This window comes from Sminthopsis crassicaudata, chromosome 6 (genome assembly GCF_048593235.1).
Source record: "Sminthopsis crassicaudata isolate SCR6 chromosome 6, ASM4859323v1, whole genome shotgun sequence".
NCBI classification, from domain to species: Eukaryota; Metazoa; Chordata; class Mammalia; order Dasyuromorphia; family Dasyuridae; genus Sminthopsis; species Sminthopsis crassicaudata.
This window is the reverse complement of record NC_133622.1, coordinates 41,701,520-41,720,730: the sequence shown is the minus strand read 5'-3', so window position 1 is coordinate 41,720,730 and position 19,211 is coordinate 41,701,520. Positions and strand designations below refer to the sequence as shown.

Here is a 19,211-nt window from a genome sequence, read left to right as displayed (position 1 = left end):
TTCACGCGGGGCCGCGGCCCCGGCCCCGGCCACGTGCTTTTTGGAGGTGGGATGGAGCTGGAGGAGAGCGGCATCCGTGAAGAGTGCGGTGTGTTCGGCTGCATCGCCTCGGGAGAGTGGCCCACGCAGCTCGATGTGCCCCACGTGATCACCCTGGGGCTCGTGGGGCTTCAGCATCGGTAAGCATCCAAGCGAAAGTGTGGCCCCTCTTTGGACCGAGGAAACGTTCACCCGTGGGGATGCCTCGGGTTGGAACCGTCTCCTTGTCCCCTCACCTTCGGGGTGGGGGGGAAGGGAAGAGAGCTAAGGACTCTGCGCCCCGCGGCTGGGACAGCGTGGATCACGGCGTGCTCAAGTACCCGCCTTCCGGCGCGGGGGGCCCTGAGCTCGGGTGTCGGCTGCGCGGGGACTGCGAGTCTCTCCTCCGGGGCCCAAGTTGCCTGCGGGCACGGCTTCTCAGCCTGTCTAGGAGCTCTTAGAGCCCTTCTCGTGATCCCATCTCTCGGGACTTGCAGGCAGCCCGGAGTGGGCTCCCTGGAGGCCCCGAGCGTGCAGGTCACTCCCGGAGGTGCGTGGGGGGGGGGACGTACCAACGGGGGAGTAGCCTTCCGAGTGGCTCCCCTGGGTCTGCGTTCCCTAGGCAGAGACCGGAGGCGCTGCTCTAGCAGTGAGCAGAGCTTAAAAGGCTCCGTGACCGGCTCTTCTCGCGGTCGGGAAACTTGGGTTTGAATCTCGCCTGAAGCGTCTCAGGCTGCTGCTGCTTAGTGCGCGTTGCGGCTGGTAGTTGTCCCATTCCGACTGGGGCGAACTCTGGGGCTCCTGCCTCGCCGCCCGATTTAGCTCGAATGCTAAAGAGCGTTAAGGCAGATTTTTCCTTTGAGGTAGCGGTGAAAGTGGGATTTGTCATTAAAAAGTGTTAAATAATTTCTCCAAGGCAACATATCTATCATTAATAGCTTACGTGCAAAGGCAGTTACTTTGGCAAATTAACTTAAAACAAGTTATTCGTTTCTGTCTCTGCCTTTTTGTGCTTAAAAAAAAGTCGGGTGTTTTTTCGTAGCTTGCTGCTGAATGAACAACAAATTGAACTGAGTGTGTCCCTCACTCCTTCACAAAGGCAGATAGATGGTTTACTGGACTCAATATGAAAAGCTGTCTTTGATTAATCCCTGAATTGGTTCTGACTGAGGTCATTTATCTTCTGACTTTAGTGATAGTAACTTTGTATGTATGTAAGTAGTGAATAACACCATGGCCACCTACTGGAAAAACAACCTGTTCAGAATCCTTTTCTTGTTTTGTGTTCTGAGTGCAGGACTGAGGTGACCTTGAATTTCTAAGTTTGCTGGTTAATTTTAGCTTTGTGGCTAAAGTTGAGTAAAATTCATTTTCCTCCTCCTTAAATGTCATTTCAGAAGGGAAGGGGTTAAATTAAAAGCTTGCTTTTCCCTTCACTTTGTCCAAGTTCTTATTAATTGGCAATTTTGGAAAGGGAAACTTATTGAATCCTGTTGTCATAATCACAAAATGGTTCTACAATATCCATTTTCGAAAAGCGCTCTATGGTTACCACTTACATTCGGTTTATAAGAATATTTTTGGGAGACTGGATACTTGGAGCAGTTAACAAGAATGCTTATAAAAGGACAATAGAAGCTTTGCTTTTGAACTCATTGCCTAAGAGTGGGTAAATAAAGGTTAAATCAGCGGCACAAAGCACCCTCCCTTTTAACCATTCCTTCTTCTACTTCATTACTGGATCTGTTAATGTGCTGAGAACTTAGTAAAACTTTATCTGTATCCACTAATTGTTTAATTACATCCTGGAAAAACTTGATCACAGGTGGTTTGATAGCTTCAGCTTATTACAAAGTCTTATATTCAGCTATTGGCTTTTATATTGAAAAGAAGTCTTTGCCAAATGGAGAATTAGTTGCAAAACCAACAGGAAATAAAAATGTGATTCCATTGTATGCTAGCCTAGAACAAGATGAAACTAGATTTTTAAAAGTTGGACCTGGGGTGAACAAATGGATTACTGGAAATGAATTGCTTCTTTATGAATTCCAAAGTGAAAATAGAGAACCATTAACTTGCAAAGTCTGTGTTAACCTGACCCAGCAAGGGTATTTAGAGGAGTGGTGCTCTCTCTTTTGGAGAACTGAATCTGATTGGACTGGAGATTTAACCCCCTACTCTCTAACAAGGTACTTTCTGAAACCCAGACCTTCTTTGTGTTCTACTCCACAAGTGAGGTCCATGTATGTCAACAAGTTGATTTTTGTGTCTTCGTAAAGTTAGGCAGATCCTTTCGGATTGTTCAGAAGGTTCTTATTTCATTATACGTTGCAAAAAAAACAAAAAAACACCCAACCCTAAAGATTTGACTGCTTATTTCCTTTGTAAAATATGGGAACTGAAGGGTAAAATTACCAAAGCTTTCATAGTATACTTGGTTCTATCTTGGATTTCTTATTTTGAGCATGTTCTAGTCAGCTGAATTCAGGAATCAAGAACTCTGTCCCAGGGAGAGCTCCAGAATTTCTAATTGTCATAAGGAAAATTTATATAAAAGCAAATCGAGCTTGCTCTTGGTTACTTAATCCATGGTAGGACCATTTATTAGCACTTATTTTTAGCAGACATTCTGTCCACTTGCAGATTTGTTGGCTAGTTTGGCTTCTTGTCAAAGGAAGCTTTACACTAATAGTTTATAATGTAAAAGAGGTGTCCTTTTTCTGACAGGGGTTTATTTTTTTACATAGTGCTGTAGAACATCCCCTTATATCATGTTATGCAAACAGATTTGTAACAAAGTACATTTTCCTCTCCCCAGACCTCTTCCAGGTTTTTTGCCAAACATCAGATCAAGTTTTTTAGAATAAATGGCCCTTCCTAAATGAAGGTTTTCCTATTACTGCCTCCTCCAAATTGCCTTGTATTTATTAATTTTTGTGTTCACTTCTGTGTGTATATGAAATCTCTCCTAATAGAATCTAAACTTTTTTAGGGTAGGGTTTGCTTGAATTTTCTGTATCTCTATTTACCTGTTAAAAAGCTTTCCATATAGGTACTTACTAATTACTTCCTGATTCATTCTATAAAAGGAATTATTTGATTTCACAGATTTGTTTCATATAATGGTTTTAGATTCTGCAAGTAAGCAAGTTACTGGATTTATTTACTGAAGTTTAGAATTTCCATCCCTTGGGGAAATCTATTCAAGACTTAAAGCTTTTCTTAGCTGTTTACTACCATCATGATACCTCAGGTTATGGAGTCAGAGTTTGGAAATGCTGCATTGGCATTAATTTAATTACCATAATTAATTAATTTAATTAATATAAACAACTCTGTCTATAGGCCTGAGCTCAAGAAGTCTATCTTTTGTATTCTGATGGAAGTGGATATCTTTTTTTTTTTTAATTTTATTTATAATTTTTTGACAGTATATATATATGAGTAATTTTTTTAATAACATTATCCCTTGTATTCATTTTTCCACATTATCCCCTCCCTCCCTCTACTCCTTCCCATACATTTTCCATGTGTTACAATATAACCTAGATACAATATATGTGTGTAAATACCATTTTCTTGTTGCACATTAAGTATTAGATTCCGAAGGTATAAGTAACCTGGGTAGATAGACAGTAGTGCTAACAATTTACATTCACTTCCCAATGTTCCTTCTCTGGGTGTAGTTGTTTCTGACCATCATTGATCAACTAGAAGTGAGTTGGATCTTCTTTATGTTGAAGATAGGAAGTGGATATCTTCAACAAAGGGAAGAGCTAATCCAATTCCAATTGATCAATGATGGACAGAATCAGCTACATCGAGAAAAGGAACACTGGGAAATGAGTGTAAACTGTGAGCATTATTATTTTGTTTTTGTTTTTGTTTTTCTTCCCAGATTATCTTTATCTTCCAAATACAGTTCTTCCTTTGCAACAATAACAACCACAAAATTCGGTTCTGCACATATGTATTGTACCTAGGATATACTATAAGATATTTAATATGTATGGCAATGCCTGCCATCTAGGGGAGGGGGTGGAGGGAAGGAGGGGAAAAATTCGGAACAGAAGGGAGGACAAGAGATAATGTTGTAAAATATATATTTATATTTATATATATATATATATATGCATATGTACTGTCAAAAATGTTATAATTATAAAAATTAATTTTAAAAATTGCAAAAAAAAAGAAATCTATCTTTAACTGAGCAGCAATTTTTAAATTAGTTAATTCACTGTTGCAGAATCTTAAATCCATCTAATCCCATTCCTTATACAGGAGCTCTCTACAGCATCCCTACCAGTATCCACCTTCTCTTTGAAGATTTCCATTGAGGACAAATCTAGAGAAATCCCTTTTCCTCACAGATAGTTATAATTGTTAGGAATGCTTCCTTTAAGTTAAGCCTAAATCTGCCTTTGAAGTTTTTGCTTATTGGTCATAGTTCTACTTTCTGTGATCAAATGAACAAGTCTGATCTTTCTACATCTTAGACCTTAAATAGAATACAGTTGTGATCTTCTGTCTTAAGTTTTTTAACTTCTCTAAGTTAAATATTTCCAGTTCCCTCAACTGATCTTTTGATATAATCTTTAGTCCTTACTGTTTATTTTGATCACTCTCATCTGCAGATGCTCCAGCTTGTTAATCTCCTTCATAAAATATGGTGTCTAGAATTGAATACAGTATTACAGAAATGATTTGATAGCACCAAAATATGTTTGAGGAAAGGTTCATTTCTTATTTTAGAAATGATATCTTTAAGTATAGTATAAGATGTCATATTCTTTAGAGCATGAATCTCACTGACATCTGATAAGTAATAGACTACTATGGGAAGATTGACAACAATTGGACAATCTGAATTAAGTATACCCTGGTAATTTTTCATGTGATGAAAATTTAAGAAGCTTACCTGACTGGCTGACTGTAGTAGCTGGATGTGCTTTGTTTCCTGTCCGCAGAGATGGGCTGTAGAATCTTTTTGTTTTGTTGTAAGGTGGAACTCCTGCAGGATGGTGTCAGAAGTACTCTTTTTTAGAGGCAGAGGGACCAGTTCTAAAGGCAGAACATATTGTATTTACTACAAGGGTGTGGAAGATATAGAATCATAAAATGTTATAATTGGAATCTAGTCCAGAAATATCCAATTCATGGCCATTTGAAGCCTGCAAAATCAGATTAAAATGTAATTGGGGGGGGCAGGTAGGTAGAGCAGTGGATAGAGCACCATCCTTGAATTCAGGAGAACCCGAGTTCAAATCTGGTCTCAGACACTTAACATTTCCTAGTTGTGTGACCCTGGGCAAATCACTTAACCCCCCAGCCTGAGGGGGGGGGGGATGTAATTGGGAAACATCTAACAAAATAAATAAAAGTACTGTATAGGGTAGATAATGTTAATTGTGGTTTTCTGAGTTAATAAATAGTTCTGTTTTAGTCTGATACCCTTGTAGTCCAATCTCCTTGTTTTACAGATTAGCATGTGAGGCCTAAGGAGTTAAACTAACTTGACAAAGGTTTCTTCCTTGCTAAAGTGTCAGAACTGTGATCTGAACCCTAGGCTGGTAAATATTTTTAGAGTTGGGACCCTCTTGATATTAATAAATGTCTATGCCCTGGTCTGTATTTATTTTATTAGAAATCAAGAGATTAAGACTATTTCTAGTTCTAAGGGAGGCCGGAGAAACGATTGTTGGAAATGAACATTTTCATAGTTGTACTGAGGATCCCAGTAGTAGAGAACTCTGCTAATAGATTCAAGAAGATTCAAGAGTTCAAGTTCCATATGCATCACATAGTGGATGTATGTGTCTGGACAAGGCTTTTAACTTCTCAGTAACTTCTTAACAATATGTGGTTTATAAATTGTACCATAATTAATCTCTATTGGAAGAAGTATTTACTTACTCAAAATTTCCTAAACCATTGAAGCCATAGGTTTGGACAAAACAAAGAAATCCTGCTGTTTTATATATAACTCTTTAAGGTTAACTAACTACTTTACCTATATCATTTATAGTCTAAGTGTATGGGTACATTTTTAATATTTATATACCTTAAACAGATAGTCTCTGTAATCAGACTTTTTCTGGTTCTAGAAACTTTTAATATTATTATATTTCAAAATCTTTTTAACTCTAAAACTTTTCAGACTTCTTTCCCTTTCTCCTTTCCTCCCTTTTCCCCCTCCCTTCCCTTCCCTCCCTTCCTCATTTGGGGTTAAGTGACTTTGCCCAGGGTTACACAATTAGGAAGCGTTAAGTGTCTGAGATTGGATTTGAATTCAGATCCTGGTGACTTCTGGGCTGGTGCTCTAGCCATTGCCCCACCTAGCTGCCCCCATAGCTTTTTATTTTCAAAACATATGCACAAATAATTTTTTAACACTGACCCTTGCATAGCCTTATGTTTCAGATTTTCCCCTCCTTGCCCCCACCCCCTCCCCTAAATGGCAAGAAATCCAATATGTGTTATACATGTTAAAATGTATATTAAATTCAATGTGTAAACATTTATGCCATTCTCTTGCTGCACAAGAAAAATTAGATTAAAAAGGAAAGAAAATGTGTTAAGAAATGCAAGTGAACAACAAAGAGTGAGAATGTTATGTTGTGATCCCCATTCAGTTCCCATCATCTCTTTCTGAGTGTAGATCATAAGATCATTGGAACTGGCATCAATCATCTTATTTTTGGAAAGACAGACTTGCTATTTCTAATTCTTTTAACTTATTAAAATGTGGTTATTTTAATTTCTTCCTATGCCTTTAATGATTTGATGTTTGTATTGACCAACGCAGTAAAGCTAGTAAAGAGACCAAAGGAGGCTTGTGCTTCTGTCCATTCCAGTTTGATCAGCTTATTACGAAGAAGAGAAATTCTTGTGGAAAAGAGACTTTCCTTCCTCATTATCCCACCACCCAGAAAGACCCAGGACCCCTCCCAGTGGATCAGTAATGCTACTTCTAGCTCATGATACTTCAGAGAAATATCATCTTACTTTGTCTCTTAGGGGATACAGTCATCCCCTAGAGGGATCTTTCCTGGTAAGAAGGACCTTACCTTACTTTACCTTTGCTTTTCAGTTGGCTCCTGACAGTTGTGCCCTAGAGCCAGATTTAAGGGAAATGCATGAGTATGGCTATGTGGTTGATTAAATGTGCTTTTTGGAATGATTTTTGAATAATTCTGTATTATGGATTATGATCTGTTCCCTATTTCATTAAAGAATTGTATTCTTCAAGGTGCATTGTGATACATAGCCAATTATAGAAACAGTTCAGAAGGATCTTCCAGTAAACCTTATTTGACTCTAATTCAATATGTTCTTGTTAAAGTTATGTGAATATAATAGGTAGGTCCATCAATGTTGATACTTGTCATTAATATTGGTATATCTCTTAACAATTCATCTGTTTCTTATTCTGTACAGATTTTCCTCATATCATCCACAAAGGACTTAACAAATGTTCCACTGATTCTATAGTTGTCTTAGCATTCCTTAGAAATAAAATTTGCTGTAGAACTGGTTTATCTTCTTTTTCCAATAGTTTTTTGGATAATAGCTATCTTCTTTATTTCTTTATTCGAGTTATTAATTGGTAATTGAGTAACTTGGAATTTTCATTGTTGGAATTTTGGAGTGTTCCATGTATTATAGCCATATAATAATGCAAGACTACTGGCATTAAAGAGCTATTTATGAATAATTGGAAAGGAGCTTGGGATTTTAGCTTTGAACTGTTGTCCAAATGTAACTACCCACTTTCACTTTCCTATTTACTTTTGGGCCCAGCTTATTGCCCTTATGCACTTAATACCCAAGTTTTATGAACTGGTGGATTAGTTTAATGATTTGGCCATGCAACTACATCTCCTAATTTTCTTTTTCCTCTTTGGATTGATAATTTCATGTGTGTTTGAATTTTTTTAAAGATATCTTTAATATTCTGGGGTTCAAAATTCCATACCATGTCATATGTGGACAGGAAGATAGTTTTTAATATTGTGGGGTTCAAAATTTCATGGCATATTTTCTGGAGACAGGAAGATAATCTTGTCTTTTGTAGGGAATCCTAATTAATTTTGCTCATCACATAAATCATTTCATGCCTTCCTTAACACTGTTGTTCTGCTAATGTTGTTCTCTAACCTACATATTGAGTGGGAGGTGGTTTTGTGCTCCCTTAGCCAGGGGGCTTCAAGCTCTGGACATTACACTAAGATGAAAGACTTCAATTCCAGGTCTGACGAATGGCAGCATAGACATCGTCTCAGGACAACTTGGCTAACCTTAAAAAGCCTTGATTGTAAGGGGACATTTATTTGACTATAGTAGCTTTTGAAAGCCATCCATCAAGTTGTAGAGAGTGTGATCTCTCACAATTATGAATTACCCACAGTGACAAAATTAAAAATTCCTTTTTGATTTTTCATTGATATTTTGATTTGATTTGATATCAATAACCATGGTTCTCAATATTACATCTTTGGATGTATCTTTCAAGAAATTGTATACCATAACATCCTTGGAAAACACTTTGTAGGGATGTTTAAGAGGATATATTTTGTTATTTAGAGTAATTCTTTGTTATAATCAGGCTATTGGATTGAAAATGTAATCTGTAAAAAATTGCTCTCTCTCATATTCATTAAAAATAAACTCCTGATCCTCTGTGGGGTGTACTAATGACACAGAGTGAACTTTTATATGTAACACTAAAGGTTATTTGAATGCCACAACATCCGGATGAAGTGGAAAGATGGCCATGTGGAGAAGCAGTATAGTTTAAAATATTAGAGATTGGGTTTAAAGAGTCATGTCTCATTTCTGGAAAATAGATAGCAATACAGGTCACCATAGTTGGTATGGATCTGTTTATATAAAATCCTGATTTCGTGGAGGAAGAGTTGTTGCCATTCATGTCCAGATTTTTGGCTATTGGTTTCCATTCACTACAATGCAATTATTGTCTGATATATTCATTTCTACTGTTGTTCCTCTCTAAATCTGTAGATCTTTCCCTCATCTTGAAAAAGTGTTTATATTCAAGGAATTAGGGGTATTTGTTTTGAGGATGAACCCCTTTATGGTTCAATTTAAAAAAAAATAGCAAATCTAGTAGATTTTAAACTGCTTAGCTTGTGATTTTTCTTCAGATCTCAGTGATTTTATCATCCTGGTCTCTCATTTCTAATTATGTTGATGGTGTGAGTCTTAAAGAAAATTATTTGTTTTCTGGGAAAGTTCTCATTATAGACATTACTCTCATTCTTAATGAATATTTCTCAGCAGTATCCACTGCTTTTCACCAAGCTTAGAAACAATATATTCAGTCTAGTTTTTCAAGGACCTAAGTAAGCATCTTAATTATAAAAGACAAAAACATTGGAAACTGCTGTTTGAATTTAAAACATATACTAAAAATTGGTATTTGTAAAGGTCTTACCATCTTCATGTGCCTTTCTCTTGTTCAAAGATCCTGCATTCATGGCATGACCTTCAAATGATTCTTTAAAAAGAAAAGCAGAGTGGAGAAAAGGAAGAGAGGGAGAATAAGTGATGTGACAGATGATTCAGAATACTTGTCTTCAAGCTTATTTTTCTATAAATTTGACTCAGTTCCCTATAAGTTTGAAAAATAAGGACTTCATTTGAGAAATTTGTTTCAAAATTGTTTTCACAATTACTATTGCTAACTATATTTCCCCCCATTTCTGTTCTCATATTCTCTCTGTCTCTCTTGGTTTCTGTCTCTGTCTCTTTTTCACCCTGTTGTTCCTCAAAACTATTTCTTTTCACTGATTGCATGATTTCATGCACATGAAGGATTGGGTTTCTGGAGCCATGGTTTTTGAGGGGTAACCCTTACTGAAAGTCTGGGTCTCAAAATATTTTCTCGCTTGTATATGTGTGCATATGTTAAATATGCACATCATATATATGTGTATGTACGTGCGTGTGTATATATATATACATAAACTTATACATAATACACATCTGCACATACACACATGCATACATTATGGCATTTTGTAATGATAAAAGACATTTACTCTACAAAAAAAGGGGTGTAGGGGGAGTACTAAGGCTCCAAAGAGAGAAGGATAGAAAGTGTTGAGATAAATTGTTTAAATGAGGTAAGACAGGTCATTGAAGACATTTGATACTATTAGAAACTCAATACCATTGTGAAGCCATGGAAAAACAAACCAAAATTTATTTTGCTACTAGTTAGCCTTCATTTTTCATCCTTTACTGGTAGTTGAAATTTTGTTTCTACTATTAGTGTATTTGAATACAGACTCTAAAAGCTGATGGTACGGTTTGTACTGTACAGTTAACTTACTTTAGGCACCAGTGGGGTCTGTCATTTCTGTTGTCTGATTTTATCATTTAGTTTCATATATTTCCTCAAGAAGTAAACTAGTGCCAGGGACAATTATGCTACTTTCGAACAGGTCTTGGAGAAAGGTTAGGGAATAAGATTGATTCAAATGAGTTCATTTGATAAATAAATTCAGAATTAGTTATTGTATCTTTTTAAAATGTGAAATAACAGTTGTAAGTATCTAATTTATTCCTTCTTAAGATAAGAAAACAAAGTAGTTACTTAAAAAACGACTACAAAGATAAGCCATCAACATTTTAGTACCTGATATAAGACTAGAATTATTTTTCCAGCTGTGTGTTCCCAGGGTCTGTTGTCTTAGGATGCAATCAATTTCTTCGTAAAACCTCATTTTCGTTTTAGGGTTATCAATAAGGTGATTAGTTTTCTTTTGTAGTACTCTATATTCATATTTTAAATTTTTATATTTTGTACGACACTGCTTCCAGTCTCTGTCTATTCCAAACTTCATTAGCCTTCTAGCAATTTCCTCAAATATTTCTTTGTTTCTTGTTGCCCCTTCCAGCATCTGCCTTATTTTTTCATCTGACCATATATTTATCAGTGCTCTGACTTCATTATCACACCAGTGTTTTCCAGCCTCAGCATCATTTACTGTGATGATCTTTAAATGATTATGAGCATCTTCCAAAGGGATATGATTATCTGTAAATCAAGGAAAGATACATGATGGATAACATCTTTTTAAAAAGTGCATTTTAGATCCTTACATATGAAGACCTTGTCTTACATAATGGCTATTTTATAGTCCTAAACAACAGTATGTTATGCATACTAAGCACTCAGATATTTGTTTTGATGTGATTTGATTACTGAATTTAATTTGATTTTGATTTAATCTATTCAGTAATCCAGTTGTTCAGTAAAACAATTTGAATTGGTTAACATTACAGCTCAGCCATGAACCCAACACTTGGGAATATGTGAACTGATGTGAATCTATTCCAAATTACCTTTGTAATTTTTATAAAGTTCTATTGCTACAAACTTTCTAAGGATAATACATGTTCTTTTAAACTATTGATTATACATGAGTTCCTTTCCGAGGCCTTGAAATCTTTTAGTAAAATAGAGTTCTTTGTTGGAAAGACATTTGTTCTGGAAGTTCAGCTTGTAACAAAAATTTCTCACTTCAAGAGTTCTATAATTATCATGGTCATCTAAATTCACCTGTCAGCTAATATTCAATCACAAAATGAGTCACAATGTTAGAGTTAGACCATCGGTTCAAACCTTTGTTTACTGCTGTTCGGGTTCATAGACTAAAATGCTTTCTGGTCACAAAGTGAATGACAAACCTGGGACTAGTCCCTACTTCAGCTCCTGGGGCTCAGTGCTACAGCCTAATACTGTTGGATGTCTTGTTCCATTATTAGATAGCTCTAGTTCTCAGAAAGCTTTGGTTTAAAATCTGCATCTCTCTATTTACAGTTCTCTGTCAGCAAAGGTGTTATCAATCCTGATGCAAGTGAAAATCTGCTGAGATACACTGGGGAGCATGTGGCATTCATTTTTCCACTTCATTGGTTTAACTATTAGGACATTTAGAATACTGAAGGGAAAAAATTCTGGTTTGGAGAAGGTTAGTGAGCTAGAAAGGGCCTAGTACCATGACTCAAATTAAGATACTTGATAAATACTGGTGAAAGAAGAGTGGAAGAAGTAAAACAACAGCTAGCAATTATATTAGACTTAAAGGGGTTGGCAAAAGACTTCATATGTATTATTTAATCTTCATAATAACTTTGTGATATAGGTGCTTTAAGCCTCCTTTTTTAAGAAGAGGAAACTAAAGCTGAGATTAAATGAATTATCTAGGCTCACACAGCTACTGTCTAAGGCAGGATTTGAATTCAGGTCTTTCTGACCAATTCTAACACTGCAAGATGCTTCCCAGTTGCCACAGAAGATGAGGGTGTTGTTCTGTCCCCATTCTTGAAAAATGAAAAAGTCATTTCATCACAGATTTTCAAAAAATTTCAAAAAAATTTAAGCTTAATTTAACTGAACAGAAGGTGAATGGATGGATGAATTGATATCTTGTTTAAACTCTTGCTAAATAAAACTTATTTCCTGGTCCATCAGATTCCTTGTCATATAACAATACTTTCCCCCACATTTGTCTAATGGAAAACTGAACTAGCCACTGTCACTTTTAGCTATATAACTTATTTGGAAGGGAGTTGAAGGAATTTGGGTTAATTCCATTCTACCAACTTAGGATCTTTTTAAGGTCTGTCTTTTCCTTCTGAATTAAATGAATATAGCATTTTGGATTAACTGCCCACTTATGATCAATAATAAGAAATTAGATAACAAATTCTGATATTGTGAAAACATTTTTTGTTTTTACATTAATCTTAAACTTATGACAAATAATAAATATATTATGTAATATGTATGTTATATAATAAATATATGTAATAAAATATAATATAAATAAGTATAACATAGAAACATAAATATAATAAAAATAAATTAATTTTTTAAAATCGCTTTTTATATACAAAACATATGCATGGGTAATTTTTTAACATTCACCCTTGCAAAAACTTGTTTCAACTTTTCCCCTCCTTTCTACCTCCTCCCCTAGATGGCAGGTATTCCCATATATGTTAAATATGTTAAAGTATATGTTAAGTACATATATGTATACATATTTATAAAGTTCTTGTTGCACAAGAAAGATTGGATTTGGAAAAGTGAAAAATAACCTGAGAAGAAGAAAAAAACAAAAATGCAAGTAAACAATAACAGAGTGGAAATGTTATATTGTGGTCCATTCTCATTTCCCGGTGTTCTTTCTCTGGGTATAGCTAGTTCTGTTCATTACTATTCAGTTGGAACTGATTTGGATCCTCTCTTTGGTGAAGAGAGCCTTGTCCATCAGAACTGATCATCATGTAGTACTGTTGAAGTGTATAATGATCTCCTGGTTCTGTTCATTTCACTCCGCATCAGTCCATGTAAATCTCTCCAAGCCTCTCTGTATTCATCCTGCTGGTCACTTCTTATAGAACAATAATATTCCATAACATTCACATTGGGTTGTATCTTTTAAAAATTTATGGCTTTTTTTTATACAAGATCAAAATTTAGAATGTATTGATGTACATATGGAACATTTTTTCTATTCTCTTTAAATTATAGATGAGGAAACAGGTTTAAAAAAGCTAAGCGACTTGTGTTGGTAAAGTTAGGACAGGGCACACACAGTATTCTTGAAAGTGGAGAAAGGAGGGAATGACTTTGTGAACTCAAGCCTGCCTTCTCTTCCTGAAATGTCCCAACTGTTTCTTTGTTTACAAGTTTCTTGGAGACTTGTAAAGGATAGAAAATACAGAGAGGCAATTTATACTTGAAATTAGAATTTGAGTTCATGTCTTTTTTACCCTGGCATTTTATATGTCTTTGGTCATATATTTTGTAAGTTTCCAAGTATCAAGTGAGGAGCGTTTTAACTAGTAAATTCTATGTAAGTCAAAACTAACCTCTGTCAGAATTTCAAGATTTTCTAAGTACTTTACAATTTAACTCATTTGATCTTTGCAATAGCTTACAAAGGAAGTATTTAGGGTATTATTTTCATTGCCTGTTACCTAATATTAATTGGGTCCTTATTGACATAAGTCAGGTTTTTTGTTTTTTGAATTTTTTCCCAATTGATTTTTAATTTCATTTTATCCCAATTCTATTGTATTCTCCATAGTTACTGTTCCAAACTTTTTCTTCATGGCCTAAGTAACTATCAATTTCCCTTTGGTAAAGTCACAAATGCTATCCTTATCAAATTTGCAGATGACATGAAATTTGCATGACAGTAGTTTCAGAAAAACTTGACAGACTAGATCATAGGCTCTGTCTAATAAGATGAAATTTAATAGGGATAAGAGTAAATTTCTATTCCTGTGCAAAAATTGGCTTCATAAAAACAAATGGAGAAGACCTAAGTTTTTATATGGTTGGCTAAAAAGCTAATGTGATGAAGGATTCCACTTCATGGGGCATAATTTTTGAAGGAAGGATGTGAGTCTCCATATTTGGATTTGACATACATGTCAGGAAGAACATTGACAAGCTGGAGCACATCCAGAATTGGTCAGCTAGGACCAGTTATAAATGCACCCGCATAATCTGCAGAAGAGAAGACTAGTAGTGGTGGGTGAGAATGGAATGGAGGAAGTCCCAGAATGTAAAACTAATCATTTACCTTTGGCATAAGGGGGAATTTCCCTTCCAAAAATGGAATATGATTTTCTCAAGAGTGGTTGATTCCCTTTCATCTTTGAATATCTTCAGAGGTTTTTTGTTTGTCTTTTAAAGAAAATTGGATAATCATTTGTAAGGTGTATGGAAGAATTTACTTTTGTCAACACATGATTGAACAATGTTTCTGTGACAGGAAGGCCACTAAGATCCCTTCAAAATCTGAAATTCTGATTTTGTGTTTCCATTGATGCTTTATGGTTTGCTGTGTTTAATGCACATTATCTCATGCAATTCTTAGGTAGCACTATGCAGTAGTTGCTGCAGGTATCATCCTTATTTTTTCCTCAACTGAAAAATGAGAATATTACCCCTTACACTGCCTACCTTGCAAAGAAGAAAGTACCTTATAAATAGTACAAGCGTGAGTTATTGTAAGTAATTAGCAAGATAAGTCCTTGTGACTGATCCTGTAACAAGGTAGGTATTTCTTTATTCCTCACTTTTTTTATTGAACATCAAGTCTCTTATGTCCTCACCCTTCACAAACTATAAATATGGGAGAGAATAAGGTCACTTTTAAACCATGTGCTTTTAATTTGCTAGAAAGAAGTTTAAGGGAGCTATCTCCCTGTTAAGTGCTATTACATCATGATGGCAAGATTTTTTTCTTTTTAAATTTCCTTTGTAAAACTAGAGAAACACTTCTCATCTCCACTTGCTATCTTTTATAGATAATAACTTTTGTTAGATCTTTGAATACTCCTTTACTGTATTGCAAAACACTTTTACTTATTTAGAACTATAGAATGTAAGTGTGGAAAGGAACCTTAAAGAACTTTTCATTCAGCTCTTTTACAGATGAAGAATCAGGCCCAGAAAAATTAAGTTGCCTAAAGTCTCATTGCCACTAAGTGACAGAATTAGTCTTTGTTTCTTACTCATTAGTTCAGCCATGATATAGTAACACTAAGAAACTTGTATCATAAATATATAAAACCAAATAAATGATTTCAAATTCTTCATATTTGGCATTGGAATAAAGGATTGAGCTTCTTTAATTTTTTATTTAATTTTTAATTTTTATTATAATCTACTGATTATAATATTTATCCCTCTTTCATTACCTTTTTAAGGGATCCCCTGAAGATTTCTTGGAGAAAAAAACCTTTTGCTCTTATTAGCTTCTTACATTATTTTCTTTATATATAGCTAGAGTCCTTCCTTGATATGTAAAAGGAATGTGATTCAATTTTCTGAGACTTTATTCTTTGCTTTAGGATTCCTACGTCCAAATCCCAGCTCTGTACTTTATTAATTACCTGTGAAACCTTGGATAAGCAAGTTAACTTCTCAGGGATTCTGAACAAAGTTAAACTTTTTATGTGACTCTGGTTAGAAGTTCGAGTAGATAATTCTTTTGGGAAGGTTTTTGTTTATGCTAGAAACTAGAGAGGAAACATTTTAGTAAATTGATTGCCATAGAGAATTCTGCATATTGGAATATGCCATTAACTTTTCTTCCTCACCCTCTCCATCTCTTGCTTTTCCTATAATACTTTAGTCTCAATTAAAAATGCCTTTTATTGGGCAAGTCTTACCCAATGCCTTTTAAGTCTATTACCTTCCTCTTCTATTTATCATCTATTTAGATTGGGGATATGTGTGTGTGTCTCTGTGTGTATGTCTCTGTGTGTATGTTTGTGTCTATGTGAGAGAAATGGAGAGAGGAAGAAAGGAAAAGGGAGAGGGGGAGGGAGGAGAGTGACACACGCACCCACCCACACCACACCAATCTTCCCCCCCATTTCTACTCTCCTGCTTCCTGCCGTTACTCTAGTACAGACCCTCATTATCTCACACCTTGAGGATTGCTGTAGCCTGCTGGTGAGTCAGCCTGCCTCAAGTTTTCCCCAATTTTCCCTCACTCTAATGCATCCTCTATTTAACTAACTACAAAGTGCAAGTCATTCCTTTTTCTAATAAATTCCATTGATTCCCTATGCCTCCAGGATCAAATATTAAAGACTTTTAATTCCAAACAGGTACTGTTCTTCATTCTAGTGACCCAGGCCTCCAGGCCGTGGGCATTTTCCCTGACTCTTTTATACTTGGAATGTTCTCCCTTCCTCCTTTGCCTATATGAACTTCGTAAGTCCCTACTAAAATGCAATCTTTTATGGAAAGCCTCGTCCACTCTAATTCTACTGCCTTCTCCTCTTAATTGTGTTCTGTTTATCTTGTGTGTATGTGTGTGTGTGTGTGTGTGTGTGTGTGTGTGTGTGTGTGTTTTCTCCCTTATCTATTTGTTAGCTCATTGAAGGCAGGGACCAACTTTGTATTTAGAGATTCCCAGCACAGTGCTGGGCACCTACTAGACACTTAATAAATGTTTATTAAATAGTTTGAATAGGTTCTCCTTTCCCATTGCCAAAATACTATTATTGATAATTAATGAAAGCAGATCCTATATCTGGCCTCTTTACTTCATCTGGTTCTATTGGGGTACTCAGATCTTCTGAAAAAGTATTTAAGGAATCTTCAACTATAGTGAACCAAATAAACAGTGAATCCATTTACTTGTGGTGTGTTTCATTCTCTATTCAGAATCCACATATCCTACTTGAAACACCACAGTAAGTTAAGTGGAAGAATGAAAATGCTATGCTTATAATGGACACGTAGGAAGAAAATACTCAAAGGCTAATATATAATTAAAAAAAAAAAAGTAGAAACAGAAGAGCAGAATATCTCCTAGTTATGACCATATAAGAAGAAAAGAAAGGAAAGAGGAGACAAATTTAAGGTTGAAAAAATTGCCAAGTTAGTTTAAAAGATTTTATTAACCATTTTGGTTTGTAATCATTTTAAAAAGTTGTTTCTAAAATTAAAAATTCATTAAATTAAAAAATTCATTAAATTTCTGAACTTACCCAGGTCTAGGCTTTTTCTTTTTATGTGTGTAACTCTTGCACCTTCAACTTCTTTATTTGGATTTTGAACTGGATTTTAAAAAAAATCAGTTCAGGATATATGGTATAACCATAGGCAAATATTCTTATTTTAAGGAAATGAAATGATTTTCAATCTGGCATGAAAGTTAATTTGTTGGCTTATTTTGGTTCTGTCTGATGCTAGAAAATTAGTTGATTACGGACAGGTTGAAAGTTTGTTGTTTTTTTTTGTCAGACAACTTTCTTAGTAGCATTGGAACTTTAGTGCCCTCTGCTTGCCAACTCTTAGAATGTTTCTTATTAAACTAAAAAGAGTTTTGCTTTTTTTTTTTTTTTTTTTTTTTTTTTTTTTTTTTTTTTTTAAATACCTATTTATGAAAGGGAGGAAACTAAGACTTTAAAATATGATCTGCTTCTTTTAAAGGAGGTTTTCTTGACTTATAATGTCTCCTGGGCTCCTCTGACAGTTTTATGAATCTTAAGGACACCTTTTAATGCATAAAATAAAATGTAAATTATAAAGGAAACCAATGATTCTGACATACTGTTATCAAAAGTATTTTAAAAAGTGCATAGGAAAATGTATGTGGCAGCCTTCTTTGTAGTGGTAAGAAACTGGAAACTGAGTGGATGCTCCTCAGTTTGAGAATGGCTTAATAAATTATGGTCTATTCTGTAGGAAACAACCAGCAGGATGATTTCAGAGAGACTTCCGTGAACTGATGCTAAGTGTAGTGAGCAGAACCAGGAGATCATTAGATATGGCAACAAGATTATACTATGATCAGTTCTGATGGATGTGGCTCTCTTCAACAGTGAAAGGATTCAAACCAGTTCCACTTGTTCAGTGATGAAGAGAACCATTTATACCCAGAGAGAGAACTGAAGGAACAGAGTATGGAACACAACATAGCATTCTCACTCTTTCTGTTATTTGCTTGCATTTTGTTTTCTTTCTCATTTTTTTCTTTTCCTTTCTTCTTGATCTGATTTTTCTTGTGTAGCAAGATAACTGTATAAATGTGTGTGTATGTGTATAAGATTTAACATGTATTTCAACATATTTAACATGTATTGGACTACCTGCCAGCTAAGGGAGGGGGTAGGAGGAAGGAGGGGAAAATTTGGAACAAAAGATTTTGCAAGGATCAATGTTGGAAACATTACCCATGCATGTGCTTTGTAAACAAATAAATTTTAAAAAATTTTTTAAAGTGCACAGGACATTTAGAAGCCCTGTTTTAATGATCGAAAATGCACTGAACTGAATGTATTATTACATTTTTATTATAATTATATTGCTAATAATTATAGATGACAGTAGTAGCAATGCCACTATGTGGCATGAATCAAATGAGGTGAGACTGGAAGAAAATAAGGCAAGGACAAATAAGTGATGAGAGTTAAGAGCTTTGTAAACCAGTTTTGTAAAGAGGGAACCTGGAACTCTTGCTAGTGGTAATCTTGGAGTAAGTAATCTATTAAAACTAAACTCTTATAATTCTAATACAAGTTGTCTTTTTGTTTATATAATATATCTATGCTCTTTTTTGTTTATTTTGGGAGGGGTTCATGACAATGATTTCATTAAGAAATTCCTATTATGGAAACTC

At 35.2% G+C, this 19,211-nt stretch overlaps 2 protein-coding genes across 3 annotated transcripts in view; one reads left to right on the top strand and one right to left on the bottom strand.

Annotated features, from left to right (window-relative positions):
• Positions 1-19,211, bottom strand: part of PAICS (phosphoribosylaminoimidazole carboxylase and phosphoribosylaminoimidazolesuccinocarboxamide synthase) — a 41,898-nt gene that overhangs the window by 15,775 nt on the left and 6,912 nt on the right. For both annotated transcript variants that reach the window (XM_074276153.1, XM_074276154.1), the window contains 3 exons: positions 10,682-11,083; positions 9,476-9,538; positions 4,940-5,082 (listed from right to left, as the gene is read on the bottom strand). In XM_074276153.1, coding sequence (XP_074132254.1) covers positions 4,940-5,082; positions 9,476-9,538; positions 10,682-11,083 — 608 coding nt within the window. The remainder of the gene's footprint in view (positions 1-4,939; positions 5,083-9,475; positions 9,539-10,681; positions 11,084-19,211) is intronic.
• Positions 48-19,211, top strand: part of PPAT (phosphoribosyl pyrophosphate amidotransferase) — a 42,153-nt gene continuing 22,989 nt past the window's right edge. Inside the window, exon 1 of the mRNA XM_074276156.1 lies at positions 48-179. Coding sequence (XP_074132257.1) covers positions 52-179 — 128 coding nt within the window. The 5' untranslated portion in view covers positions 48-51. The remainder of the gene's footprint in view (positions 180-19,211) is intronic.